The following is a 27,755-nucleotide window of genomic DNA, read 5'->3' as shown; positions in this document are numbered from 1 at the left end:
CTGTTTTGGGCAGGTGTGTGCGTGCGTGAAAGCCAAGACACTGAAATCGCAGGGCGACCCTGGGAAAAGCCAGAGGGAGAATATTTGGGTCTGGTGTTGGCTGGAGATCTCTAGGGCTGTAAGCTAAGAAATTGCTCTTTTGTTCTTGGTTCCGTGTGTGTGTGTTTGGAGACACGGGACTTTGTACATTCCTTGTAAATAAACAAGACTGCATCAAAGAAAATACCAGACTGCGTCAATTTCTGCATCCAAGTGGAACATCCCCAGGGCCCTGAACTTTGACTCGCTGGTCCGGTCAAAAAGGGGTAATATTATGAACAGCAGCAAAGGAGCGTAAATCAAGGGATCCTGTTAAAACTCCTATTAGCAAACTGCAGGATGCTCTCCAGTGTCCTGTTGGATCAGCTTCTGTTTCTGTCCTGTGGAGAATCATGGAGTTAAACTGGGAGTATGTGCATTGTGGATTTCCCCTCTTTTAATGACAGCTCTTTAATCCACATTAAAGAAGCCGGTTGATCTCCACATTTCCCTTCAGTTAATCTCGTTTAACCTTGGTTTCCTCTCAGCATGTCCATGCACTGCTGTCAGTGCGGCTGGCAGGGACAGCACCTAGCAGTGGGATTCCTGGCGTCGCTTATGCACAAGGTAGTGCTGCAGGCTAGTAATTAAAAAGTTCTGGGCTTGCTTACTGGGAAGGAAACTGGAGGAATGGGTGGAAACAGGCAGGAACGACTCGCTCAGCCTCTCTCAGGAAGGGTGGCGAGTGTGTGGTTTAGTGGTTAGAGCGAAGGGCTGGCACCCATCAGCTCACTGTGGCCCTGCTGACCCTGGAGAACGCTGGTCTTCTCAGGACTGGCTCAGGCACATGCGTGGCCTGGTGCACATGTGTGCACACTCAAAGATTTCCAAGTGCTCCCAGTTGCACCAAGAAAGAATAATTTGAGATATACCAATCTCCTAGAACTGGAAAGGACCTTGAAAGGTCATTGAATCCAGCCCCTTGCCTTCATTAGCAGGACTAATTTTTGCCCCAAATCCCTAAGTGGCCCCCTCAAGGATTGGTTTAGCAGGCCAATGCTCAAACCACTGAGCTATCCCTCTCCCACCAGCACCTGGCAGTACCCTCACACCCACCAGTTCCATGGGACTCATGTTGATGGTAGTGTTGATGGAAACCAGTGGTGTTACAGCCACACCCATCCAGTCGGTTCCCTCAGTACAGTCCCACAACACTCCTGGCCAACCTTCAGTGACAGCTGAAAGCCCTGGCTCTGTCACTTGTCTGCCACCCTCCTGCCAGTTCCAGGCAGCCCTGAGAGAGGGAATGCAGGACAGTACCACTTGGAGATGCACAGGTGCAGATAGAGGCAGTATATTCTTTTGAGAGATGCCACTCTCCAGATGTTCTGTATGTGCCACAGGTGTGTCTGCATATAGAATACCTTGGGGATACTGCCAGGTAGGCACCTGTGCTGGGGTGAAATCCTGACCGCGAGGAAGTGAATGGCAGAACTCCCACTGACTCCTGGGATTTCACAACAGGTGTCCAATGCAGAGGCAGGGCAGTGGCGGGAGGGACCCTGACCGCTTTACATTACCCAGGCTGGCAAGGTTAGACTTGGGAGGACCAAGTTACTGCCCCATGTAACTTCACAAACCTGCCGTCCCTAGTGCAGATGGATTGGGGGGTGGGTGCGTGGTTGTCACATGTCACTCTGGGCTCTTGAGGTGGGCTCAGTGCTCCCCTGGCTTCCCCAGCACCCGGTGCCTTGGGAGCGTTCAGATCTGCGCCTGAACTGGGTAGCAGGGGCCCATCCCTGCAGAGATCCCCATGCTGCTTCTGAGCCAAGCTTCCCCCGGATGTGAATGTGGATGGTGAAAGGGCAAATGAAGCTGACTGCAGGACTCAGCCTGCCCACTGCTGGATGTGGCTTCCTCAGCCACGAATGGGCATCCTGACAATCCCAGCAGCGTAGGCAGATGTGCACACCTTGGCCCCAGGTGGCTGGGGAACTGGGACATGGCTCTCTTGCATTGCCAAGGCCACAGCTAATGGAGGCAATTGAACTGCAGAGCTCTTGGTGCAAGGGTGTCAGGCCACCTCCACACAGGCTCTGGACTGTGTTGCTCCTGCACAAGCGGGGGGGAGTGGGAGATCCCAGTCAGAGACCCCACTCCCAGCCCTCAGCCCTCCAAGGGGGATGGGATCACTTGTATTTGCAGCAAGTAAAAGGCTCAGCCAGATAGAACTCTGCAAACGTGTCTGTGTCTGTGCAGTAATGGCTACGGGAGAGCTGGATGGACTTTCCAAAGGCCTTTGTCAAGGTCCCTCACCAGAGGCTACTAAAGAAACTGAGCAGCCAGGCTGTGAGGGTCTTGAAAAAAGGGTGAGGAAGGAGCAGGCAAAATGTGCAGATGATACAAAATTATTGAGGTTAAGCCAGTCCAGCGAAGCCTGTGAGGTGCTCTAGAGGGACCTAACCGAGCTAGGGGAAGGGGCAGCACTATGGCACAGAAGGTCAGGGTTGGTAAGTGCACACCGGAGGGAACAATGGGAATTCCTACAGCTCTCTGGGTTCTGAATGAACTGGATTAGCTCAGGGAAATGACCGGGGCGCGATTGCGGGCAGCTCCATGGAGAGCTCTGCTCAATAGGCAGCTGTTGGCAAAAGAGCAACAAGACGTTAGGAAGCGCGAGGAATAAAATGGAGGATAATATAGAGAATGATGTCAGTGCTGGAATATGCCTCGCTGGAATGCTGTGCTCAGTCCCAGTCACTCTGTACAGCAGAATTAGAGAGGATTGCTGAGATGAGTGATGAGGGCCTGGAGAAACTCCCATGTGAAGAGAGATGGAAAAGGTTTGGATTGTTATTTTAGAGGTAGTAAGAGCTGATCTGATAAAAGAATAGAAAATGATGTCTGGTCTAGAGAAGGGTCATCAGGAATTTATATTTTCCCTGTCCCATAGCATGAGAACTAGGGGACATGCAATGAAATGGAAAGGTGGCAAATTCGGACCTGGTCAGAGGGAATACGTTTCACACAGCACAATTGCCTGGTGGCGCTCATTGCCACCAGATGTCATTGAGGCCCAGAGTTTAGCAGGATTCAAAACCGCATTAGACACTTGTGCAGATTACAGGAATTTGCAGTTATAACAGTAAATGCTAACAATAACGACAGGTTTTGGAAAGCGGGAAACCCTGCTGCATGAGCCAGCCTCTAATTCTTGGGGTCAGGAGGCAAGCTGGATTTGCCCCGTCCTCTAGGGCAGCAGCCTCCATGCAGTGTTGGTGACGGGAGACTGAGCTGGATGGGCCGAGCTCGGCACCAGCCTGGCCATTCCTATCCGCTTATGATGCTATGATGAGGCACAGCACGGTTCCCAGCCACAGCCTCTCCTGCTGGTTAAGGGCATTCATCTGCTAAGAAATGAGGGTGCAGGGAGCGGCGCTGAGGTGCCTGTTGTAATTAGGAATTCACACAGGCGAGGAGTCGAGCGTCCCCAGTGCAGCTCCGGGGATTAGCTTTCAGCAGGAAAGCATGAGGCGAGAGTGAGCGCAGGAGACAAGGGAGAGAGACAATGGGAGCGTTCCATGGCGCATGCGAGGCGCTGAAAGACAGTGAGGCAAGGGAGGGCTGATCCTGATTTAATTCCCAGTCTCTGCACCCTACGGGTGCTGGTCCTGCCCAGCCTGGAGCCTCCTAGTCAATGGCATTGCCAGGTGCTGGGCACTGGCAGGATCAGGCTGCTGTGGCCCTCTGCCCTTCCCCCTCCCTAGGAGGTGAGGAGGGCAGCTGAAAGATAAGGCTGGAGGATATTAAAGGTTCTCTGTTAAACTTAATTGACAGAGCCGGGGCTGGCTGCTTTGTGTCAGACAGTGAGGACAGCCTCTCTTGTGCAGCAAAGGGCCTGTCTGGAGAAACAAAGGCAGGCAAACAGCCCTTCCTCAGAGCCATGAATGCGGGGCGAGGGCTGCCATTTTGGAAGCTTTTCTCCCCGGGAGAGCTGCTTGACATGAGTTGTTTGCAGAAGTGATCTGCGAGGAGGGGGGCAGGGAGGGGAGCTCCAGAGGCCTGTGCTTGAGCGGTTTTCAAGAGACACTCTCAAGGCTTCCCTCAGTCTCTGTGCAGCTCACTGGATTAACTCAAGGGGCTGGTTTGAACCAACATGGCCAGGCCCTCCTGGAGATCAGAGGCTGCAACTCAAAGGCTCTGCCACTCAAGTGGAAGGGGCTGGAAGCGGGTGGCAGGTGCCTGGGTTCCCTCTGAGCCTGGTGCACTGGCCCAGGGCGCACACACCAGCCCCTTGCCCTGGCTCAGGAGACAGGAGCTGTGCAGGAAGCAGGCAGGAGAGGTTCTAGGGGCTGGGGGGGGGAGGGGATGCTGGGGCCCCTAGATGTTGCTATTTAAAAACAACCAACCTGCCAGGGGCCCATTAAACCTCTGCAAAATCTTGGATTTTAACAGCTTTAAACAGTAAAATTGGGCTGCTGCGTCAGTATTCTGCTGTGATTTATCATTTCTATAGCGGATGACAACTCTCCAATCTGCCACTGTTCCACTGTTTTACACGGGCTAGCTTGGTACACGTTGGGCACTTTCTGAAAATAATTTGTGGCCCTAGATAATCATTGCCTGGTGCTGGGCCTGAGAACAGGCATCAGCTCCCAAGGACTGGGTGGAAAAAGAGCTGGACCTATGTGGCCTGTGCTGCAGGGAACAGCCCAACCCACCCACAGAGTGTAGACGGCAGGGGGCGGGGCGGCCCCACGGCTGGGGTGTAGACGGAAGAGGACAGCCCCACGGCTGGGGTATAGACGGCAGGAGACAGGGCAGCCCCACTGCTGAGGTATAGATGGCAGGGGGCAGAACAGCCCCATGTCTGGAGTATAGACGGCAGGGGACAGCCCCACGGCTGAGGTGTAGACGGCAGGGGACTGGGTGGTCCCATGGCTGGGGTATAGAGGGCAGGGGACGGGACGGCCCCACGGCTGGGGTGTAGACGGCAGGGGACAGCCCCACGGCTGGGGTATAGACGGCAGGGTACTGGGCGGCCCCACGGCTGGGGTATAGACGGAAGAGGACAGCCCCACGGCTGGGGTGTAGACGGCAGGGACGGGACGGCCCCACGGCTGGGGTATAGACGGAAGAGGACAGCCCCACGGCTGGGGTATAGACGGCAGGGATGGGACGGCCCCACGGCTGGGGTGTAGACGGCAGGGGACTGGGCAGTCCCACGGCTGGGGTATAGAGGGCAGGGGATGGGACAGCCCCACGGCTGGGGTGTAGAGGGCAGGGGGCGGGGCGGCCCCACGGCTGGGGTATAGACGGCAGGGGACAGCCCCACGGCTGGGGTATAGACGGCAGGGGATGGGACGGCCCCACGGCTGGGGTATAGACGGCAGGGATGGGACGGCCCCACGGCTGGGGTATAGACGGCAGGGGACAGCCCCACGGCTGGGGTATAGACGGCAGGGGATGGGACAGCCCCACGGCTGGGGTATAGACAGCAGGGGACGGCCCCATGGCTGGGGTATAGACGGAAGAGGACAGCCCCACGGCTGGGGTGTAGACGGCAGGGGACAGCCCCACGGCTGGGGTGTAGAGGGCAGGGGGCGGGGCGGCCCCACGGCTGGGGTGTAGACGGCAGGGATGGGACAGCCCCACGGCTGGGGTATAGACAGCAGGGATGATGCTGGCTGTGGCCCCTCCTAGAGGGGATCTAACAAAGCATTTCTGATCTCTGTCTCCTGTGAGTCCAGCCAGCAAACCACACGCACCAGCCAGGCTGTTCCAACAGCAGCCTTGGGGCAGGAGATGCCCCAGGAGAGGAGGGAGCTGGTGCCAGGGAAGCTATAGGGGCCGGTGGCCGGAGGAAGAAGCTGCAGAACCGTGATTTCCACCCAGCTCTGTCCAGGCCGGGCTGTGTGAACAGCCCAGAGTTCTCCACTGCCAAGGGAAGGGAGACTGCTAGGGCCTGGCAGAAGCCCCCGCTGAACCCTGAGCAGGAAGCTCCCTTCCCAAGCAGCTCTGCTCTCCCCTAGCCAGGAAGGAAAGCGATCGGCCGGCAGCCCCTAGAGAGGTGCTCCCTAGGCTGGTGCTAAAGGAGTCAATAAATCCTTGGAAGGATTCTCCCTGGAGTCCTGGCGCCTGTTTATTTACACACGCTCCCATCACGTGCCCCCAGGGTGGGGCCGCCCCCGGCGGGTCTCCCTGCATGTGGCCGGAGCAGGCACTGGAGCTCATGAAGCCTGCCTGCCCCCTGTGGGCCAGCGCGTGCACTGTGGGGTCGGCACGGCAGGAGCGGGACAGTCGGAAGACGAGTGTATTCTCAGAGGCCTGAGGCTGCCAGGCCTGCAGCCCCCTCCCCTTGTCCCCCACTGGCTCTGCTTTGCTCCCGGCCGGGGAGGGAGCGCTGAGAACTGGGCCCTGGCCATGCCTGTGTCAGCGGAGCAGGCCCTATCAGCAACAGCCACCGTTCAGTGCCACCCCGTGCATCCCGCCTCTGCCACGCACTGCAGCGGGGGGCGAAAGGAGCGGGCCCCGCTGACTAGCCTCGGCTTGGCACTGGAGTTAGTGCTCCGAAGGCTGTGAGCTATTGCTGCCTCAACAGGAGGTCAGAGCCCCTCCCGGCAGGGTAATTTCTCCCCCTTTCCCTGGCTAACAGATGTTTTTAGAAATAAATCGGTTCTGCCTTTGGAGTGCTCAGTGCTACAACTGTTCGCTTTCCCCCCGCTCCATCCTGGTGTCTAGTCACAATCTTTGCCCCCGCCGAGCCCCGTCCCTGAGGGAGCTTCTCACAGGAACATCCTCATCTGCCTCCCACCACCACAGCCCCTGCTTAGCACAGGGGGCTTGGGATGGCCGGTCTCCATCCCTCACACTCGGGACTTACACTGGGGTCTGCAGCCTCTGTGCCCCCTCTTCATTCCCACAGCAAGGCCCAAGCAGTGCTGGCTGTGCTGGCTACCCATAGTGCTCCTTCCTCACCCCATGACGATGAGAGAAGGGGGAGACTGAAGGGAGGGGGGCAGCTTTCCCCCTCCCCACCCAGGTAGGATAGTGCTGAGGTGGAAAGGGGCACAGAGATCTCATCCTTGCAGGCCTCAGGTCCTGGGCTAGGGGATCCGGAGGAGCAGAGCTGCAGCGAGGGGAGGGGAGTTTCCGTAGCTGCTGCAGGGGCTGCCTGTGGGGATTGTGCCCAGGAACTGGCACAGAATGGGGACCCATGTAAACTAACCAGGGCAGCTGTTGGGTCACAGGCTGCTAGGTGTGGAGCCCCTGCCTCTGCCCCTTGGAGCCAGGCTGCCCAGTCTCTCTCCCGGGGGCTCATGGGGCTTGCTGGGGCTCAGCACCTCCCAGGTTTTGGCCTCCCTTTCATAACAGGTACAATTAATCCTCCCTCCACCCCCAGCGAGACGGGCTTTGCTGCCCTCCCCTTGAGGCAGTGATGCGCTGAGCTGCCCAGCTAGGCCGCATCTCTAGGCACATGCAGGAATCAGTCAATGACGACTTGCTCGTGAAGATTAGCAACATTACGGGAGGCCTGGGACTCCATGCAGGATGCAAATGGCTCAGCTGTGTGATCTGCATGGCCTGTGGAGCTACCAGCTTTAGAGGCTTAGCAAGTGAGGGATGGAAGGCATCTGGGGTTGTGAGTCGCCCAGCAGGGTTAGCTGGTGCAGGACAGAGCTGCCAGCCTGGCCATTTCTGAGCTCAGCCAACCAGAGGAGGGGGCAGCTCCCTCTCTTCCAGGAGTCAGAGCCCAGGAGCTGTGTTGCAGGCAGGCCAGGTTGCTTTTGCATAGCGCTTTGCAAGCATCAGCTTCTCTGAGTGCTGGGCTCATGGTGCAGCTGGGGAAACGGAGGCAGGGAGGGGCAGGGACTTGTCCAAGGTCACACCGTGAGGCAGGGTCTAGCTTGGGAGTAGAACCCAGGAGAGCCTGAGGCAGCAAAGCTGAGTTTAGAGCCTTGGTTCCCCCCTTTCTAGGGAGCTGGGATGGGGCAGAGGCAAGATGTGTTGCTCCAGTGTTGTGATAGATAAGTGAGACCTGCCCACAGGATACTGCCCACCCTCTCTGTTCTCTGCCGCCTCTCGGTTTCTGGGCTCACCTGCTCCTTGCTCGAATCATTACGAGGGAGTTGGGGGTTCCTCATCACAGCCGATGCTCCTCCCCTAAGTACCAGGGCATTTGGGGGTGGGAGAGCTGGCTCTGTGCAGCTGGGAGCCAGCCAGGACTCGGAACGGGCCCTTTGCCTGCTCCACAGAGCCAGACCCAACCTCCAGGAATGTTTTCACTTTGAGCTCTTGGAGCTGGACTAGATTTCAGCAGGCTCAGTCAGTGGCCTGGGTCTCCTGTGGACACTGCCCTTTGGATACTGTCTGCAGGGGAAGGGGCCTGTTTCCACCACTGGAAACTACCCTGGCCCTGGAATTTCAAACCGATCAAACTGCGTGTTGATTGCAGCTTCAAATGGGGCTAAACACAGAAACTGGAGCCGGCATTGCTCCTCCATTATACTGATTGCTGCTCGGCCTTCCTCGCTCCCCACAGCTTCAGTCCTCAGTGATGGGTTTGCAATCAGATGTGTGCTGGAAGTTGGGTCAGCAGTGGAGCCGCACTAGGGGGTTTGGGGGTGTGTGTGAAGATCCAAGAGCCTAGAAAGAGAAGCCCGCTTCTCACTGGAGATGCTCAGCCAAGTGGAGGGAAGGGGGTTGGTAACAGATCATTGGAAAAGGGGTGGTTTTCTGTGGAAAACTTTTTGTAAAAAAAAAAATGAAAACGGAAAATTTTTCATTGAAAACCGTTGAAACCCAAACGTTTTTTGACGGGTTGGTTTGCTGATGAAAATGGAAATTTTTTGAGGAAAGCAGAAACCTTTCACAAAACCTTTTGTTTAGTGGAAATCCTAATTTTCCACAGAAATAATGTTTTGACAGAAAATTTCTGACAAGTCCCAGGCAGTAACCTCCTTCTTGGGCTGTTTTTTCTCATCCTTCCAACCCTTGACAGAGCGGAAGGAGATGTTCTGTAGAAATCACTGATTTCAAGAATTTGTTCTGATAAAGTGAAATGGGAATTGTTTTTATTTCTTGTATTTCACTGCAGACAGCGTCTGCCATCCCCCTTCGCTACAAAACAAGTTAACAGCACAAAATCAGCAATGGACACGCAAAGCAATACAGAGGGACCACTACAGTCTACACTTAGGAGTCTGATGCCGGGGTGCAGGAATCAACCAGTGGGGTTCCATGACCTACGAGGGCTTTTTGTTGGATAAGATATTTGGCAGTAATTTCTTGATTTCCATCACAACTATTATTTGCCATAATTCACATCCCGGTCTCAACCTTCAGCCCGCCATGCATTCCCAGCCACCATTGTAACACTCCTCCCACTGGGGGCTGGAGATCCCCAAGGCCGTCACCACTCCTAGTGCATCTCCTTTAGCTCCAGTGGGAGAACTCTTGCCTAGGGATCTGCAGGTTCAGGTGTCAGCGGGGGGCTGTCACGGAACACAACTGCGACATCCAGGCATCAACAATGACATAATGGGCAGAACCAAGGAGATGGAGTTATGGAGTCAGCTCCTCTTTAAAGTCCTAACCATACTGTCGAGTAACTGGGAGCTCGTCCTGTAATCGTAGGTAGGGACGTCTGTCTGGCTAGCAGTCGCTTTGTCTTCACGGTCTGACAGAGCAGCCATGCCCGGTTCCTGGAAATGTTCAAACCAGCTGCTATTTCTCCTGCTTGTTTCTTTGTTTTAAATTGTCAGATTTTGGCTTTGGACCCTGAAATCCCCTGAATGTTGTCCAGCAGCTCCGTAGAACCCAGGCAGCCGGCTCCCTGCCTATCTCCCCACCCCACTGGGCTTTCCTCTCTCCAAATGTTGTTCTCACTTCTTTTCCAGGATGCCCATCGGGGACGTTCAAGGCCAGCCAAGGGGACGAAGGGTGCGTTCATTGCCCAATTAACAGCAGGACAACTTCGGAAGGGGCCACCAACTGTGTGTGCCGAAATGGATATTACCGGGCAGACTCCGACCCCCTGGATATGCCATGTACCAGTACGTAACCACCCGGCTGGGCGGGACCGGGGAGTGGGGAAAGGCCATGGGATGGTACAGACCCTGAAGCAGGGATGAAACTATTTCAAAGTGCCTGTTGGTGTCTAACAAACTGTCCCAGACTGGAGCTGCACATCCCCCCCCGTGGCTGCATGTGAAGATGTTGGTGCAGTCAGGGACTAGCTATGGAGACTGTAGCTGAGGGTTCTGACCCCGTGGGATCAGGTGGGCAGCTGGCACACACCCCTTCATCTCATTAGGAGCTAGAATGCCTGGAGCTCTCAAGCAGAGGGAGTTGGTTAGAGTTAGGGTTTGGTTCAATGTTAGTCCTAAGGTTCTGGTTAAAAATAGTGTCATCCTTAAGTTGAGGTTGTAGTTAGAATTAGGGGTAGGTTACAGTTAGGCAAGTGTTATTGTTAATGGTGGGTTAGGGCTAGGTTGTAGTTAGAGTTAGCATTAGGGTTACTGTTTGTTTAGGAATATGTTAGACTTAGGGTTAGGGTTAGCATTGGGTGAGGACTAGGCTGTAGTTAGGGATAGTATTAGTGTTGGGTTAGGGCTGAGCTGTACTTAAAGTTAGCATCGAGTGAGAGCTAGGCCTTAGTTAGGGTTAGCATTGGGTTAGGACTAGGCTGAGGTTAGGGTTAGCGTTGGGTCAGGGCTAGGCTGTGGTTAGAGTCAGCGTTGGGTGAGGGCTAGACTGGGGTTAGTGTTAGCATTGGGTCAGGGCTAGGCTGTGGTTAGGGTCAGCGTTGGGTCAGGGCTAGGCTGCAGTTAGGGTCAGCGTTGGGTTAGGGCTAAGCTGGGGTTAGGGTTAGGGTTGGCTGAGGGCTAGGCTGGGGTTAGGGTTGGCGTTGGGTTAGGGCTAGGCTGGGGTTAGGGTTGGCGTTGGGTCAGAGCTACGCTCTAGTTATGGTCAGCGTTGGGTCAGGGCTAGGCTGTGGTTAGGGTTAGCGTTGGGGTAGGCGAGGCTGGGGTTAGGGTCAGCGTTGGGTGAGGGCTAGGCTCTGGTTAGGGTTAGCGTTGGGTTAGGGCTAGGCTGGGGTTAGGGTTAGCGTTGGGTTAGGGCTAGGCCGGGGTTAGGGTTAGCGTTGGGTTAGGGCTAGGCTGGGGTTAGGGTTAGCGTTGGGTTAGGGCTAGGCTGGGGTTAGGGTTAGCGTTGGGTTAGGGCTAGGCTGGGGTTAGGGTTAGCGTTGGGTGAGGGCTAGGCTCTGGTTAGGGTCAGCGTTGGGTGAGGGCTAGGCTCTGGTTAGGGTCAGCGTTGGGTTAGGGCTAGGCTGGGGTTAGGGTTAGCGTTGGGTTAGGGCTAGGCTGTGGTTCGGGTCAGGGATGGGTTAGGGCTAGGCTGGGGTTAGGGTTAGCGTTGGGTTAGGGCTAGGCTCAGGTTAGGCTCAGCATTGGGTTAGGGCTAGGCAGTGGTTAGGGCTAGCGTTGGGTTAGGACTAGGCTCGGGTTATGGTCAGCGTTGGTTGAGGGCTAGGCTGCAGTTAGGGTCAGCGTTGGGTTAGGGCTAGGCTGGGGTTAGGGTCAGCGTTGGTTGAGGGCTAGGCCGGGGTTAGGGTTAGCATTGGGTTAGGATTAGGCCGTGGTTAGGGTCAGCATCGGGTTAAGACTAGGCCGTGGTTAAGGTTAGTGCTGGGTTAGGGCTAGGCTGGGGTTAGGGTTGGCGCTGGGTTAGGGCTAGGCTGGGGTTAGGGTTGGCGCTGGGTTAGGGCTAGGCTGGGGTTAGGGTTAGTTTTGGGTTAGGACTAGGCCGTGGTTAGGGTCAGCGTCGGGTTAGGACTAGGCCGTGGTTAGGTTAGTGCTGGGTTAGGGCTAGGCTGGGGTTAGGGTTGGCGCTGGGTTAGGGCTAGGCTGGGGTTAGGGTTAGTGCTGGGTTAGGACTAGGCCATGCTTAGGGTCAGAGTTGGGTTAGGACTAGGCCGTGGTTAGGGTTAGTGCTGGGTTAGGGCTAGGCTGGGGTTAGGGTTAGCGTTGGGTCAGGGCTAGGCTGTGGTTAGGGTCAGCGTTGGGTTAGGACTAGACCGTTGTTAGGGTCAGCGTTGGGTGAGGGCTAGGCTGGGGTTAGGGTTAGTGTTGGCTGAGGGCTAGGCTGGGGTTAGGGTTGGCGTTGGGTTAGGGCTAGGCTGGGGTTAGGGTTAGTTCTGGGTTAGGGCTAGGCCGGGGTTAGGGTTAGTTCTGGGTTAGGGCTAGGCCGGGGTTAGGGTTAGAGTTGGGTTAGGGCTAGGCTCTGGTTAGGGTTAGTGTTGGGTCAGGCTAGGCCGTGGTTAGGGTTGGCGTTGGGTCAGGGCTAGGCCGTGGTTAGGGTTGGCGTTGGGTCAGGGCTAGGCTGGGGTTAGGGTTGGTGTTGGGTCAGGGCTAGGCTGGGGTTAGGGTTGGCGTTGGGTCAGGGCTAGGCCGTGGTTAGGGTTGGTGTTGGGTCAGGGCTAGGCTGGGGTTAGGGTTGGCGTTGGGTCAAGGCTAGGCTCTGGTTAGGGTTAGTGTTGGGTCAGGGCTAGGCTGGGGTTAGGGTTGGCGTTGGGTCAGGGCTAGGCTGGGGTTAGGGTTGGCGTTGGGTCAGGGCTAGGCTGGGGTTCGAATTAGCATTGTGTTTCGGTTGGGCTGTGATTAGGGATAGGTTTGGGGTTCCTGATGAGGGGTGTATGAAGGAGCCACATTAGAAACTCTTTAGTGAAAGCTCCTTAGTTTAAATGACTCAATGCAAAAAAACGCAGTCCAGCAAATCCCATTAGCACAGTTCACGTCTCCTGCCCGCCTGGAGCTGAACGTGCTTCCTAAAGGAGGCCGGTGCCATCATCTCTTCCTGCACTGGGGGAATCGGGGGCAGTGACTGCCTGCTCTTACCCACTGTCCTGTCCCCTGCTCTAATCACTGCAGTAAGCATCTCCACTCGAGGCTGCAGAGGGCCACGCAGCCCCCCCGCTCAGGGTGTGCACATGGTGAGGGTGAATTGTGCTGAACGTTTTTTTTCAGGAGCTGTTCCTGGAGTTTCCCGGTCCCTCTTATCCCATGAAATGTTAGGGTCCTGCACGGCTGCTTCAGTGCTGCCCTGTTCCCACTCCAGCAGGTGCATAGCGTTTGCCTGCTAGGATGGATTTGCTCGTTGTCTTCACGCTTTCTCATCTTCCCTGCTATTATTGGGAGAAAATTTCCTTCTTCCCCACTTTTTATTTACAGTTTTGGGAGCACAACACACAGCCCCTTCCCTGGCTGATGTTGCTTCCAATTAGCCTAACGAGGATTCCTTCAAGAGGTTAACACCCCACAAGCCCATTCCCGGAGGGCAAACAGCAACTGCACAGAGCTGCTTTCATTCACCCTGAGCCTTAGGAGGCAGTGGCCATGTGGGGTCAAAGTTTTAATTGTCGCTTCGATAATCTTCCTTTTTTAATGTATCCAGCAGAGTTAAGGTCGTTTTACTTCACTAATATAAACAATTTTCAATTGAATTCCAGTTTCCAACGAAATGCAGCTTGACACAACTCCGAGTAAACAAGTATCATGTAGTAAATAAGAAATGTGTCATTCACCATTTTCTAGCTTATTAACAAAGGTCATAAGAATCTGAAGCAATATGGGATAAGCGATTGTTGTGTAAATAAATGTGGTTAGGTGCAGCGTATCATCCTGGTTAGCAAAAAGCAGCACCACCTTTAGTAGAAAGGCTGTATTTGCTTGCAAATCAGCAAGTTTTCATAGTTATGTCAACCAGTGAGCAAGAACCATTTCAAGGAAAATAACTAAATAGTAGAACTGCAAAACAAGATTAAAATCACTGATTTCAATGAAGGTTTCCTGCTCGCTGATTTAAATCAAGGCCCCCTGAGAGTGCCTGAGCTGCAGGGCGGGCAGGGGTGCTAACAGAGTGGCCTCTGGGGATTTAAAGCCTCCCCTCCTGCTCACTTGCCCACACCCTTGGAGTGGGGCCCTTGAGTGCTGGAGCTGTGGGCCTGCTTGTCGTCTTGTGCAGGCTGGTTTTACGCCAGCGTCACTTCGTGGACTTCTCTAGGGTTGCTCCTGATTTCACCCAGGGTGAGTAAGGCCCCATGGATGAAACCCATCTCATTTGGAGCAGGTATCTGTCAGCCACGGGCTAAAAGGCTGGTGTTCTCAGAGCCCCCTGGAGCCCCCTGTGAGCTGCCGTGCCCACATGTGGCATTCCCTTCCCAGCATTCCTGGGTGCCCAGGATGAGCTGGGCATCTCCTGGTGTGCGTCTGGCACAGGCTGAGGGTGCAGAGACACAGGTTCCTGCTTGCCAGCTTAGGCACTGAAATAACTTCCCTCCGGGGGCTGAATCTAGAGGGTAGGGCCTGGCTGTAGCCACCCAGGCTTGGAAACTGTGGCTTATGGCAAATAGCAGAACAATCCCCTTCCAAATGCATGTCCAAGGAGGGGCAAAAAGGCTTTTGGAAAAGACTCGGTGCTGGTCCTTAGGTGAGTGGTGATCTAATGGGCAGTGATATACATACAACCAGTTGTTATGTTAAAGGTGCCCAGATCTGTACCATGCAGACTCGAGTTCCAGTGAAATACTGCTGGGAGTGCTGTCCTCCTCTACTGCTCTGCCAAGATCTGTGTCGCTGTGTATCTCCTGCATCACTAGCACCCAGGGGGCGCTGAGCTAAGGGCGTGCACCGACGGTCGCTGTGTATCTCCTGCATCTCTAGCACCCCGGGGGTGCTGAGCTAAGGGCGTGCACCGACGGTCGCTGTGTATCTCCTGCATCACTAGCACCCAGGGGGCGCTGAGCTAAGGGCGTGCACCGACGGTCGCTGTGTATCTCCTGCATCACTAGCACCCAGGGGGCGCTGAGCTAAGGGCGTGCACCGACAGTCGCTGTGTATCTCCTGCATGACTAGCACCCAGGGGGCGCTGAGCTAAGGGCGTGCACCGACGGTCGCTGTGTATCTCCTGCATCACTAGCACCCAGGGGGCGCTGAGCTAAGGGCGTGCACAGACGGTCGCTGTGTATCTCCTGCATCTCTAGCACCCCGGGTGTGCTGAGCTAAGGGCGTGCACCGACGGTCGCTGTGTATCTCCTGCATCACTAGCACCCCGGGGGCGCTGAGCTAAGGGCGTGCACCGACGGTCGCTGTGTATCTCCTGCATCACTAGCACCCAGGGGGCGCTGAGCTAAGGGCGTGCACCGACGGTCGCTGTGTATCTCCTGCATCACTAGCACCCAGGGGGCGCTGAGCTAAGGGCGTGCACCGACGGTCGCCGTGTATCTCCTGCATCACTAGCACCCCGGGGGCGCTGAGCTAAGGGTGTGCACCGATGGTCGCTGTGTATCTTCTGCATGACTAGCACCCAGGGGGCGCTGAGCTAAGGGCGTGCACCGACGGTCGCTGTGGATCTCCTGCATCACTAGCACCCAGGGGGCGCTGAGCTAAGGGCGTGCACCGACGGTCGCTGTGTATCTCCTGCATCACTAGCACCCAGGCGGCGCTGAGCTAAGCGCGTGCACCGACGGTCGCTGTGTATCTGCTACATCTCTAGCACACAGGGGGCGCTGAGCTAAGGGCGTGCACCGACGGTCGCTGTGTATCTCCTACATCTCTAGCACCCAGGGGGCGCTGAGCTAAGGGCGTGCACCGACGGTCGCTGTGTATCTCCTACATCTCTAGCACCCAGGGGGCGCTGAGCTAAGGGCGTGCACCGACGGTCGCTGTGTATCTCCTGCATCACTAGCACCCCGGGGGCGCTGAGCTAAGGGTGTGCACCGATGGTCGCTGTGTATCTCCTGCATCACTAGCACCCAGGGGGCGCTGAGCTAAGGGTGTGCACCGACGGTCGCTGTGTATCTCCTGCATCACTAGCACCCAGGGGGCGCTGAGCTAAGGGCGTGCACCGATGGTCGCTGTGTATCTCCTGCATCACTAGCACCCAGGCGGCGCTGAGCTAAGCGCGTGCACCGACGGTCGCTGTGTATCTCCTGCATCACTAGCACCCAGGGGGCGCTGAGCTAAGGGCGTGCACCGACGGTCGCTGTGTATCTCCTGCATGACTAGCACCCAGGGGGCGCTGAGCTAAGGGCGTGCACCGACGGTCGCCGTGTATCTCCTGCATCACTAGCACCCCGGGGGCGCTGAGCTAAGGGTGTGCACCGACGGTCGCTGTGTATCTCCTGCATGACTAGCACCCAGGGGGCGCTGAGCTAAGGGCGTGCACCGACGGTCGCTGTGTATCTCCTGCATGACTAGCACCCAGGGGGCGCTGAGCTAAGGGCGTGCACCGACGGTCGCTGTGTATCTGCTACATCTCTAGCACCCAGGGGGCGCTGAGCTAAGGGCGTGCACCGACGGTCGCTGTGTATCTCCTACATCTCTAGCACCCAGGGGGCGCTGAGCTAAGGGCGTGCACCGACGGTCGCTGTGTATCTCCTGCATGACTAGCACCCAGGGGGCGCTGAGCTAAGGGCGTGCACCGACGGTCGCTGTGTATCTCCTGCATGACTAGCACCCAGGGGGCGCTGAGCTAAGGGCGTGCACCGACGGTCGCTGTGTATCTCCTGCATGACTAGCACCCAGGGGGCGCTGAGCTAAGGGCGTGCACCGACGGTCGCTGTGCATCTCCTGCATCACTAGCACCCTGTGGGCGCTGAGCTAAGGGCGTGCACCGACGGTCGCTGTGTATCTCCTGCATGAATATCACCCGGGGGGCGCTGAGCTAAGGGCGTGCACCGACGGTCGCTGTGGATCTCCTGCATCACTAGCACCCAGGGGGCGCTGAGCTAAGGGCGTGCACCGACGGCCGCTGTGTATCTCCTGCATCACTAGCACCCAGGGGGCGCTGAGCTAATGGCGTCCACCGACGGTCACTGTGTATCTCCTGCATGACTAGCACCCAGGGGGCGCTGAGCTAAGGGCGTGCACCGACGGTCGCTGTGTATCTCCTGCATGACTAGCACCCAGGGGGCGCTGAGCTAAGGGCGTGCACCGACGGTCGCTGTGTATCTCCTGCATCACTAGCACCCAGGCGGCGCTGAGCTAAGGGCGTGCACCGACGGTCGCTGTGTATCTGCTACATCACTAGCACCCAGGGGGCGCTGAGCTAAGGGCGTGCACCGACAGTCGCTGTGTATCTCCTGCGACACTAGCACCCAGGGGGCGCTGAGCTAAGAGCGTGCACCGACGGGGCACCGCAGCACAGCCTCCCCTTGGTTATCAGCAGGAGGAATAGGGAGGTTCACAGAGATGGCTTGAAAACAGTCTGGGGACTTGCTAACGTAACCTTGGCTGGTGTTAGTCCGGAAGGGGCGGTGGGGGTGGGAACTGCATACCACTCTCTGGAGGGGGTGGAGCTGGTAGTCCAGGGATGTTCCTGAAGCAGCCAGGCCAGCTCAGAGGAAACAGAGCCTTGGCAGGTAGCAGCTTCCATCTCCCCTCTCAGTCTGGGCTCATCAGAAACGTGCTGCTGAGCCAGTGTGCACCCTGCCCCATGGTGACGGGGGTCACGGACTCTCACTCTCTCTCTCTTTCCCTCTCCCGCACAGCCATCCCGTCCGCCCCCCAGGCCGTGATCTCCAGTGTGAACGAGACGTCGCTGATGCTGGAGTGGACCCCGCCCCGGGACGCTGGGGGTCGCGAGGACCTGGTGTACAATATCATCTGCAAGAGCTGCGGCTCGGGGCGCGGTGCCTGCACCCGCTGTGGGGACAACGTGCAGTTCTCCCCACGCCAGCTGGGCCTGACAGAGCCCCGCATCTACATCAGCGACCTGCTGGCCCACACCCAGTACACCTTTGAGATCCAGGCCGTGAACGGGGTCACCGACCAGAGCCCCTTCTCCCCGCACTTTGCCTCCGTCAATATCACCACCAACCAGGCCGGTAAGGAATTGCACTCTCTGTTGTTGAGCCAGGCGGAGGCTCAGGGGTGGGAATGGAGTCAGGAGCCTCTCGCTTCCTGGTCACATCGGTGATGACCAAAAGCCTGTCCCACCTGAGGGATGGTCAGTGACCAGCCCATTTCCCCGGGCAAAGGGAAAACATCCCTTGTCCTAGCAAAGAGACTCTTTGTGTGTGTGTGTTTGTACAGGGCCTAGCACCGTGGGGTCCTGTCTGTCCCTGGGCTCCGAGGCACTACAGTAAGCCAAACAATGGGCTGCAGCTGTCCCCTGGCAGGGCCTTGTGGGGAGCTTGCATTGCTGCTCTCTCTCGTCTGGCCTCTCTGCGAGTGCTGCCAATGCTCCACTGGCTGGAGCTGGAGCGCTAAGGCGGAGGGGCTGGTGGGGTGCACAGGGAGCGCCAGTTCCGCGCTCAGCAGCTCTCGCAGGATGATGTCGCAGGGGATCATTGCTGCAGACAATTGCTAATGAGAAGCACCACTCCAAGGGCAGTTCCATTCTGCTCCCTTGGGCCAGAGTCCGGGAGTCTCCAGGATCTCAGAGCTCAGGGGCTTTTGGTTTGGGCCTTCTGGACTGTGGCTTGAGCTCATAACTCAACTGGTGTGCACTGGGTCAGCGTCAGCATGCGTGAGCATCCAGATCTGTGTGCTGGTGTGCCTGGCTGAGCTGTGCACGCGAGCGGGCCTGAGTGTGAACAGTGTGTCTGTGTGCTGAGAGAGAAACAGCGTGCGCACGGCTTGGCTGTGCAAGGGCTCTTTCTGTGTAGGACTTTGGGGGGGTGTACATGTGGGCGATGTGTCTATTTCTGTTCTAGTTGGGAGAGATCTCTCCTTTCCCTCAGAGGGGCTCCTCCAGCGTTTAGAAGCTGTTTAACGCTCTGATTTCACACCTTGCAATTAAGCGCTGCAATCGCTACATTAATGCCCCAACTGTGAACATTTCCACCTCTGCAGAACAAGCAGCTGAGGCGGATGAAATTGCGAATTGAGGTTTTTTTTGTTGCCTCCTTTCAGAGCCTTGGATCCTCCTCTTGTGCTTCCCTTGTTTGACACTCCCTTATTATCGGGGCTCACACTTCCCAGGCTGTGTGTTGCCTCTCTTAATGTAGCCATTCATTAGCGCTAAACAGTAACTGCCTGCTCGCTAATTCCTCTGTAATTAGAGGCTCTGAATTCTTTTGCTTACACTCAGCCTAGTCTGGCAGCCTTGATGTACCTCATTAGCAGTTGGTAACAGAAGCTGTAGATACAAAGATACAACAGGGAGCTGGGAAGAGGGGGAAAGGGGGGAAAACAGGAAAAGGGGGGTACTCTGCGGCAGGGCGAGGAGAGCTGGGGGAGGGGAGAGGTTGGCTCAAGGGCAGCAATGGAGACAAGAACGCCGGTTGAATGGCTCAGGGGTTGGCGTGGCTGCCTTTGCGAGGAGAGGCTCCGGGCTCAGTCTCCACCTGGGGCTTGTTCTCAGCTTTCACCTAAGCGGAGGATTGAATGTGTGACGGGCTATTTACTGCCTCCTGCAGGGGCTGGGCAAGACCTTCCCAGCGACCCCGGCAGCTACCTGCTCCCCTGCATTCTTGCCGCAGCAGCTCTTGACAAAGCACCGCCAGCCATGGGTTGCTTTGGCCTTGGAGTCATCCTCTGCTCCCAGCTGTACGCCAAGGGACACTGAACGGTGCAGCTCGGAGGGCAGGACTGGGAGCTGGATTGCTTCCCTAGGCTGAGCCTTTGTATCGATAGTTCACTGACACTCCTTCACGTGATGATATCAGGTGCTGGGCAGCACGGCACAGTGCTCACACAGCAGCCAGGCAGGGCAGACAAAGCCATGAAACTGCTGTGGTTTGAATGGCACGAGGAGAGCCGGCCTTCTCCAGGGAGACTCTGAAGGCAGGCAGATGGCGCTGGCTGACTTCAGACATGGTAGCTTCTTCAGCGTCCCAGGTGGGAGAACAGCCCTAGAGGGGATGGAGGAAACACCCCTGCAGAGGAAGCAGAGTGTGGGCTGAGAGACAGAGCCTGAGGAACGGCATCACAGAAGATGACATCATAGTGACCGTGGTGTGAGGGGTAGCCCAGGAGCAGGGAAGCTGGTTTGGAGAAGGGAGACACCTGTTGTCTCTCAGGAAGGTGTTGAGGCAGAAAGGGGTGGGAGAGAAGCAGCCGTGCTCTGGGTCCTAGGCTGACTTTTGGGCAGAGGGGAGGGTGCCAGGCTGAGCAAAAGCACAGGCAGGGATTGGAAAAAACTTCTGAGAATTCAGCTGCAGCTGAAGATCCACCTGTGACTGCAGAAGATTGTGAGAGAGGAAGGTGTCTAAGGCAGGTTCTCCAGACCTTGAATCCTTCCTGTAGCTCTTTTCTGGGACTTCTTTGAAACACCCTTTTTGAAGTAACTGGACACACTGTCCCAGTTATGGTCTTGTCAGTGCTCTGTGTGCTGGCAACATCACCGCCCTACTCCTACTCAGCATTCCCCGGTTCTTCAGCTCAGGATTGTGCTGTTCCTCTGAGCACAGAATCACACTGGGAGCTCATGTTCTCTTGGTTTCCATCTTAGAATCATAGAATCATAGAATTCAAGATCAGAAGGGACCATTATGATCATCTAGTCTGACCTCCTGCAAGATGCAGGCCACATAAGCCGATCCACCCACTCCTTAAGCAAGCGACCCCTGCCCCATGCTTCGGAGGAAGGCGAAAAACCTCCAGGGCCACTGCCAATCTACCCTGGAGGAAAATTCCTTCCCGACCCCAAATATGGCGGTCAGCTGAACCCCGAGCATGCGGGCAAGACTCTCCAGCCATACCCTCTGGAAAAAGGCTAACAATATCCTATCATTGACCCACTGTACTAATTACCAGTGTGGCACTTAATTGACCTATTGACTAAGCCCGTTATCCTATCATACCATCTCCTCCATAAACTTATCTAGCTTAATCTTAAAGTCATGGAGGTCCTTAGCCCCCACTGTTTCCCTCGGTAGGCTGTTCCAGAATTGCACTCCTCTGATGGTTAGAAACCTTCGTCTAATTTCAAGCCTAAATTTCCTGACTGACAATTTATATCCGTTTGTCCTCGTGTCCACATTAGCACTGAGCTGAAATAATTCCTCTCCTTCCCTGGTATTTATCCCTCTGATATATTTAAAGAGTGCAATCATATCTCCTCTTATCCTTCTTTTGGTTAAGGAAAACAAACCGAGCTCCTCAAGTCTCCTTTCATACGACAGGCTTTCCATTCCTCGGATCATTCTAGTGGCCCTTCTTTGTACCCGTTCCAGTTTGAATTCATCCTTCTTAAACATGGGAGACCAAAACTGCACACAATACTCCAAATGAGGTCTTACCAACGCCTTATATAACGGGACTAGCACCTCCTTATCCCTACTAGAAATACCTCGCCTAATGCATCCCAAGACCGCATTAGCTTTTTTAACGGCCACATCACATTGCCTACTCATAGTCATCCTACGATCAACCAGGACTCCTAGGTCCTTCTCCTCCTCCGTTACTTCCAACTGGTGCGTCCCCAGCTTATAACTAAAGTTCTTGTTAGTCATCCCTAAATGCATAACCTTACACTTCTCACTATTGAATTTCATCCTGTTACTAATACTCCAGTTTAGAAGGTCATCCAAATCTCCCTGGAGGATATCCCGATCCTTTTCCGAATTTGCAATACCTCCCAACTTGGTGTCATCCGCAAACTTTATCAGCCCACTCCTACTCTTGGTTCCCAGGTCAGCGATAAATAGATTGAATAAAATAGGACCCAAAACCGAACCTTGAGGAACTCCACTGGTAACCCCCCTCCAACCCGACAGTTCCCTCTTCAATACAACCCTCTGCAGTCTCCCCTTTAACCAGCTCCTTATCCACCTCTGGATTTTCATTTCGATCCCCATCTTTTCCAATTTAACCAGTAATTCCTCATGCGGTACCGTATCAAACGCCTTACTGAAATCAAGATATATTAGATCCACCGCATTTCCCTTGTCTAAAAAATCTGTTACTTTCTCAAAGAAGGAGATCAGGTTGGTTTGGCACGATCTACCTTTCGTAAATCCATGCTGTAATTTGTCCCAGTTGCCATCGGCCTCATGCTCCGTAACCACTCTCTCCTTTAAAAATTTTTCCATGACTTTGCATACTACAGATGTTAAACTAACAGGCCTGTAGTTACCCGGGTCACTTTTTTTCCCCTTCTTGAATATAGGAACTATATTAGCTAATCTCCAGTCAAACGGTACAACCCCCGAGTTTAGAGATTTATTAAAAATCATCGCTAACGGGCTTGCAATTTCACTCGCCAATTCCCTTAATATTCTAGGATGAAGATTATCCGGGCCCCCCGATTTACTTCCGTTTAGCTGTTCAAGTTTGGCTTCTACCTCAGATACCGTAATGTCTACCCCCATATCTTCATTCCCATCAGTCCCTCTGTCACTATTCCTTAGCCCTTCATTAGCCTCATTAAAGACCGAGGCAAAATATTCGTTCAGATATTGTGCCATTCCAAAATAATCCCTAATCTCCACTCCGTTTAAAGTTTTAAGCGGTCCCACTTAACCCCTCAGCACTCTTCCCTGTCATTCAAGGCCAGACAGGACCATTGTGATCATCTTGTCTGACCTCCTGTAGAATGCAGAGAACTTCCCCAGTATAACTCCTAGTGCAGAGCTTTTAGAAAACCACCCAATCTCGATTTAAAAATGGCCACAACCCTGGTACATTGTCCCAGTGGCTAATTACACCTTATTTCCAGTCTGAATTTGCCTAGGTTCAGCTTCCAGGCACTGGATCATGTCAGACCTTCCTCTGCTACAGTCCCCCATTCTATAAGTATGACCTACATTCTTTGTTCCTGATGGATGACCTTCTGTGTGGCTGTGTTGAAGCACACAACGTTCGAATGAGCCCAAGCAATCTAGGTTGGTTTGTATAACACTCCTGTCCCCATCATTGTTTACCAGGCCACCAATCTGTGTGTCATCTGCAAACGTGACCAGCAGTGGTATCGTATTTTCTTGCAGATAATTGATGAAGGTATTGAATAGCATTGGGCTAAGACTAGATTGTAGGAGCATTCCACTAGAAACACAATGCTGATTCCCCGTGTACAGTTACTTTTGGAGATATATCAGTCAGCTTGTTTTCAATCCATTTGATATGTGTTATATTGCTTAATAAGAATGTTGGGTGGTACGGAGTCAGTGGGGGGTCGGGTATGTGCTGTGCTCAAGCTAGCACATAAAAACAGCAGTGTGCTTGCAGCAGCATGGACAGCGGCTCAGACTAGCCATCCAAGTACACAGAGGGGGGATCGGGCAGGTTTGCACTCCGATGGCTAGCAGCCACACTGCTATTTTTAATGTGCTAGCTCAGCCAGAGCGTGTCTTTCTATCCGCACTGGGAAGCCCACTTCCAGCTGCAGTGTAGACAGAGTTTATTTATATTATGTCAACACAGTTACCTTTATCAACCAAACTTGTAATCTCATAAAAAATATAAGTTAGTTTGGCGAGATGTTTTCCATAAAATCACGCTGGTGGACATCATTTATGTTACCATCCCTTAATTCTTTCCTGACTGCGTCCCATATCAGCTGTTCCCTGATCTTGCTCAGGATTGATGTCAGAGTAACTGGCCTGTGGTTAATCCCATTTACCCTCTTTAAATAATGACACAGCAAGAGGTTTTTTCCCACCAGAGTCTCTGGAGAGAGAGACTCAAAATTAGCAGCAAAGAGTCTTGTGGCACCTTATAGACTTACAGATGTTTTGGAGCATGAGTTTTCGTGGGTGAATACCCACTTCGTCATATTCACCCACGAAAGCTCATGCTCCAAAACGTCTATGAGTCTATAAGGTGCCACAAGACTCTTTGCTGCTTTTAAGATCCAGACTAACACGGCTACCCCTCTGATACTAGACTCAAAATTCTCCATCACATGGCCTACATGGTAAGACAGACATTATCTTGAGAATACCTCCCATCCTGCTCACATTAATGCAGATCCACCTCCCCTCTCATTTGTCCTTCACCCAGAACCATCTCTCCATCCGTTTTCAGGAGAACAGACTCACCTCCCCTTCATCCATCCGCAAGGCAGCTATGTCCCTTCAGAACTGGCCGTGATGAAGATGATGATGGCCTCCCCTTCATGCTCACCTGACCTCCCTGAGGCAATGACACGAGTGGTTTACATGGAAAAGCTACTTTAGGAAATTAGCTTCTTTTAATACAATTTGGTGATTGAAGCAAAGAAGTGAGGCAGCACCATGTGACCTGCCTGCCCCACTCTGCAAGGACACCTGGAAACTTCCTGCTGATCGCCAGTGGACCAAAGCATAGGCGCCGACTCTGTGGGTGCTCCGGAGTTGGCACACCCACAGGGAAAAATTGGTGGGTGCTCTGCACACACCAGCAGCTCCCTGCCCCCCCGCCCAGCTTGCCTCCGCCTCTGCTCTGCCTCCGCCTCCTCTCCTGGGCGCACCGCGTGTCCGCTCTTTCCCCCTGGCTCCCAGCGCTTGCGTCGTGAAACAGCTGTTTCGCGTGGCTGGGAGGGAGGGGGGAGAAGGGGGAATGTGGCGCGCTTGGGGAAGAGGTGGGGCCTAGGCGGGGATTTGGGAAAGGGGTTGGAATGGAGGCGGGGCAGGGGTGGGGTCGGGGCGGGGGAGCGTGAGCACCCACGGGGACCGGGGAAAGTTGGCGCCTATGGACCAAAACTACTGTTTGGGAACAGTTTCCTTAAGAAGACACGGGGCCCAAAAGAGCATGCCCAGATGTCTATAAGGACCTGCAGATTTGTCACCACCAAGGTTCCCTGTTTTGCACAGGATGCTGCATTGTCAGCAAAGGTTTGCAAAGGCCAGGGCCAGATTCTGTCTGCTTCTTTGGTGGAGTGAAAGCTGAAGAGAGGGCACCCAGAACCTTGGGGCTCCCAGAACCTTGGGGCTCACACTCCTACAGTGGCTGGGGGGGCACCATGGCCCTGTCCCCCTTCTGCACTGGCCAGCTCTGGGTGGATTGCAGATGGTACTCTTGTGTACGTGCACGGCTGCCCACTCCACACTTTTCACCACCATTTTCACACCACATTACAAGATGGCAAGTAGGCACAAAAACATGGACAAAAAATATTTAATGATCCAAGAAGGTCTGCAAGTTTCCTGCTGAAACACGAATCAAAATCACAGTCACAATGTCCCTGGGATTTCTTAGTGGCTTTGCAATGGGAAGAACCACGCAACAAACGTTTCTGAAATTCCCATGCTGGATTGCCTTACTGCTCGGTCGCATTCTGTTGATAATGTACGGTGGGGACTCTGTGTCCGTGATGTGCTGCTGGGACACTGTGTCCATGATGTGCCGCAGGGCTGTTGTGACCATAACATGCAGCGGGGCCGCTGTGTCCATGATGTGCCACGGGAACACTGTGTCTGTGATGTGTCGTGTGGACACTGGGTCTGTGATATGCTGTGAGGACGCTCTGTTTGTGATGTGCCGCAGGAACTCTGTGTCTGTGATGTGCCAGGGGGATGCTGTATCCGAGATGTGTGGCAGGGAAGCTGGGTCTGTGTCGTGCCGTGTCATGGGGAGGCTGTTTCTGTGCTGTGCCACGGGGACGCTGTGTTCGAGATGTGCCGCGGGGACGCTGTGTCTGTGATGTGCCACGGGGACACTGTGTTCGAGATGTACTGCGAGGATGCTGTGGCCGTGCCGTGCCATGGGGAAGTGCGATAAATTAAGGGGAGGGGGTAGCTCCCTTTTATGGACACCCAGCCAACCAGTTAGCTGTAAAATTCCTCTTACTAGCTGTTCTCTACTTGCTTTACCTATAAAGGGATAACAAGCCCACAGGTAAAAGGAAGGGAGTGGGCACCTGACAAAAAGAGCCAATGGTAGGCTAGAACTTCTTAAAATTGGGGAAAAAACTTCCCTTTGTCTGTGTTGTGGTTCTCCAGGGAAGAGGGGAACAGGCCAGCAGTTACGCCGTGAGAAGTTTTAAGTCAGGTATGAAAAACCATCAGATCATACCTAAAGATTGCTTAGCTGAAACCCCAGATATGTAAGTAATTTAGGGAATGTCTAGGAAGACATGATTAGGTTTATTTCTGTTTATTTCTTATTGGCATGTGGACTCCTCTGCGTAGACCCCAAATGCTTTTGTTTTGCTTGTAAGCTTTAAGCTGGACTTCAAGAAGGTTATTCTTGATGTTTAAGTTTTGTAAATGGTTTTTTTTTTAAATCTATCAAAAGCCTAAGTTCCAAACGTATTTTCTTTCTTTTTGATTTTAATAAAATGTACCCTTTTTAAGAACCAGATTGGATTTTTGGTGTCTTAAGAGGTTTGTGCACATGTTGGTTAATTAACTGGTGGCAACAGCTGATTTCCTTTGTTTTCTTTCTCAGCTCTTCCCCAGAGGGGGGATGAAAGGGCTTGAGGGTACCCCATGGAGAGGAATTCCCAAGTGTGTCTTCCTGGGTCCAAAGGGTTTTTTTGCACTTGGGTGGTGGCGGCATCTACCCATCCAAGGTCAGAGAGAAGCTGTAACCGTAGGAGTTTAATACAAGCCTGGAGTGGCCAGTATTAATTTTTAAAATCCTTGCAGAGCCCCCACCTTCTGCACTCAAAGTGCCAGAGTGGGGAATCAACCTAGACAGGACGCCGTGTCCGTGACATGCCGGGGGACGCCGTGTCCGTGACGTGCCGGGGGGACGCCGTGTCTGTTATGTCCCAGTAGGACGCTGTGTCCGTGATGTGCCGCAGGGACGCTGTTTCCATAATGTGCCATGGGGAGGCCATGTCCATTATGTGCCACCGTGACGCTTCGTCCATGATGTGCTGCAGGAACACTGTATCCGTGATGTGCCATGGGAACACAGTGTATGTGATGTCCCAGGGGGACGCTGTGGCTGTGACGTGCCATGGGGGAGCAGTGTCCATGATTTACTGAGGGGACGTTGTGTTCGTGATGTGCCGATGGGATGCTGTATCTGTGATGTGCCGATGGGATGCCGTGTCTGTGATATCCCAGTAGGACACTGTATACATGATGTGCCAGGAGGACACCGTGTCTGTGTTGTGCCGTGGGGAGGGTATGTCTGTGATGTGCCAGGGGGACGCTGCATCCGTGATGTGCCACAGGGATGCTGTGCCTGTGGTTTGCCACTGGGATGCTGTGTCCAAGATGTACCATGGAGACGCTGTGTCTGTGATTTTTTTGGGGGCGTTGTGTCTGTGATGTGCCACAGGGACACTGTATCTGTGATGTGGTGCAGTGGCCCTGTGTCTGATGTACCAGGGGGATGCTATATCTCTGATGGGTGTAGGGACGCAGTGTCAGTGATGTGCCGTGGGTACGTTGTGACGTTGCGCTCCATATGTTTTATGGAAATATGCTTATGAGTGTGAATATGATGTAACTGGAATATGCTTTATGCAAAAGGTCTCTTGTAAAGTATCATAACAAACATTATAACCTGCTAAATATATTCCTCTTATTGTAATGCATGTATCATTCTTGTATCTGCAACTAGAAATATGAAGTATAACTCTGAGGTCCTATTGTATTTATGCAAAGTGTGGGCCATTAATGGTGGTTTAGAATCTTGATGGCTCCCATTGACTAGGACAATTGGTTGTAAATGGTTTATTTACCTTCAAACTTTCCTGTGTACGTTTGGGCCAACCCAGGAAGAATGGAGACCAGGGGTCTTACAGTGACATGTGACCATTAAGAATCCATCTAATCCTTGTACTTTTCCATTGATGAGGCGGGGCTGGGGACCAGCACAGACAAAAGATTCCTGCCTTGTGCTAAAGCTATAAAA

The 27,755-nt window shown here is 54.2% G+C and overlaps 1 protein-coding gene across 4 annotated transcripts in view; it reads left to right on the top strand.

Moving 5' to 3' along the window:
- Positions 1-27,755, top strand: part of EPHB2 (EPH receptor B2) — a 189,435-nt gene that overhangs the window by 79,501 nt on the left and 82,179 nt on the right. For all 4 annotated transcript variants that reach the window (XM_044996013.1, XM_044996012.1, XM_044996011.1 and 1 more), the window contains exons 3-4: positions 9,918-10,073; positions 17,570-17,905. In XM_044996013.1, coding sequence (XP_044851948.1) covers positions 9,918-10,073; positions 17,570-17,905 — 492 coding nt within the window. The remainder of the gene's footprint in view (positions 1-9,917; positions 10,074-17,569; positions 17,906-27,755) is intronic.

The sequence above is a fragment of the Mauremys mutica genome, chromosome 21, assembly GCF_020497125.1.
Source record: "Mauremys mutica isolate MM-2020 ecotype Southern chromosome 21, ASM2049712v1, whole genome shotgun sequence".
Classification (NCBI taxonomy): Eukaryota; Metazoa; Chordata; order Testudines; family Geoemydidae; genus Mauremys; species Mauremys mutica.
The sequence above is the reverse complement of the archived record's forward strand: the minus strand, read 5'-3'. Positions and strand labels throughout refer to the sequence as shown.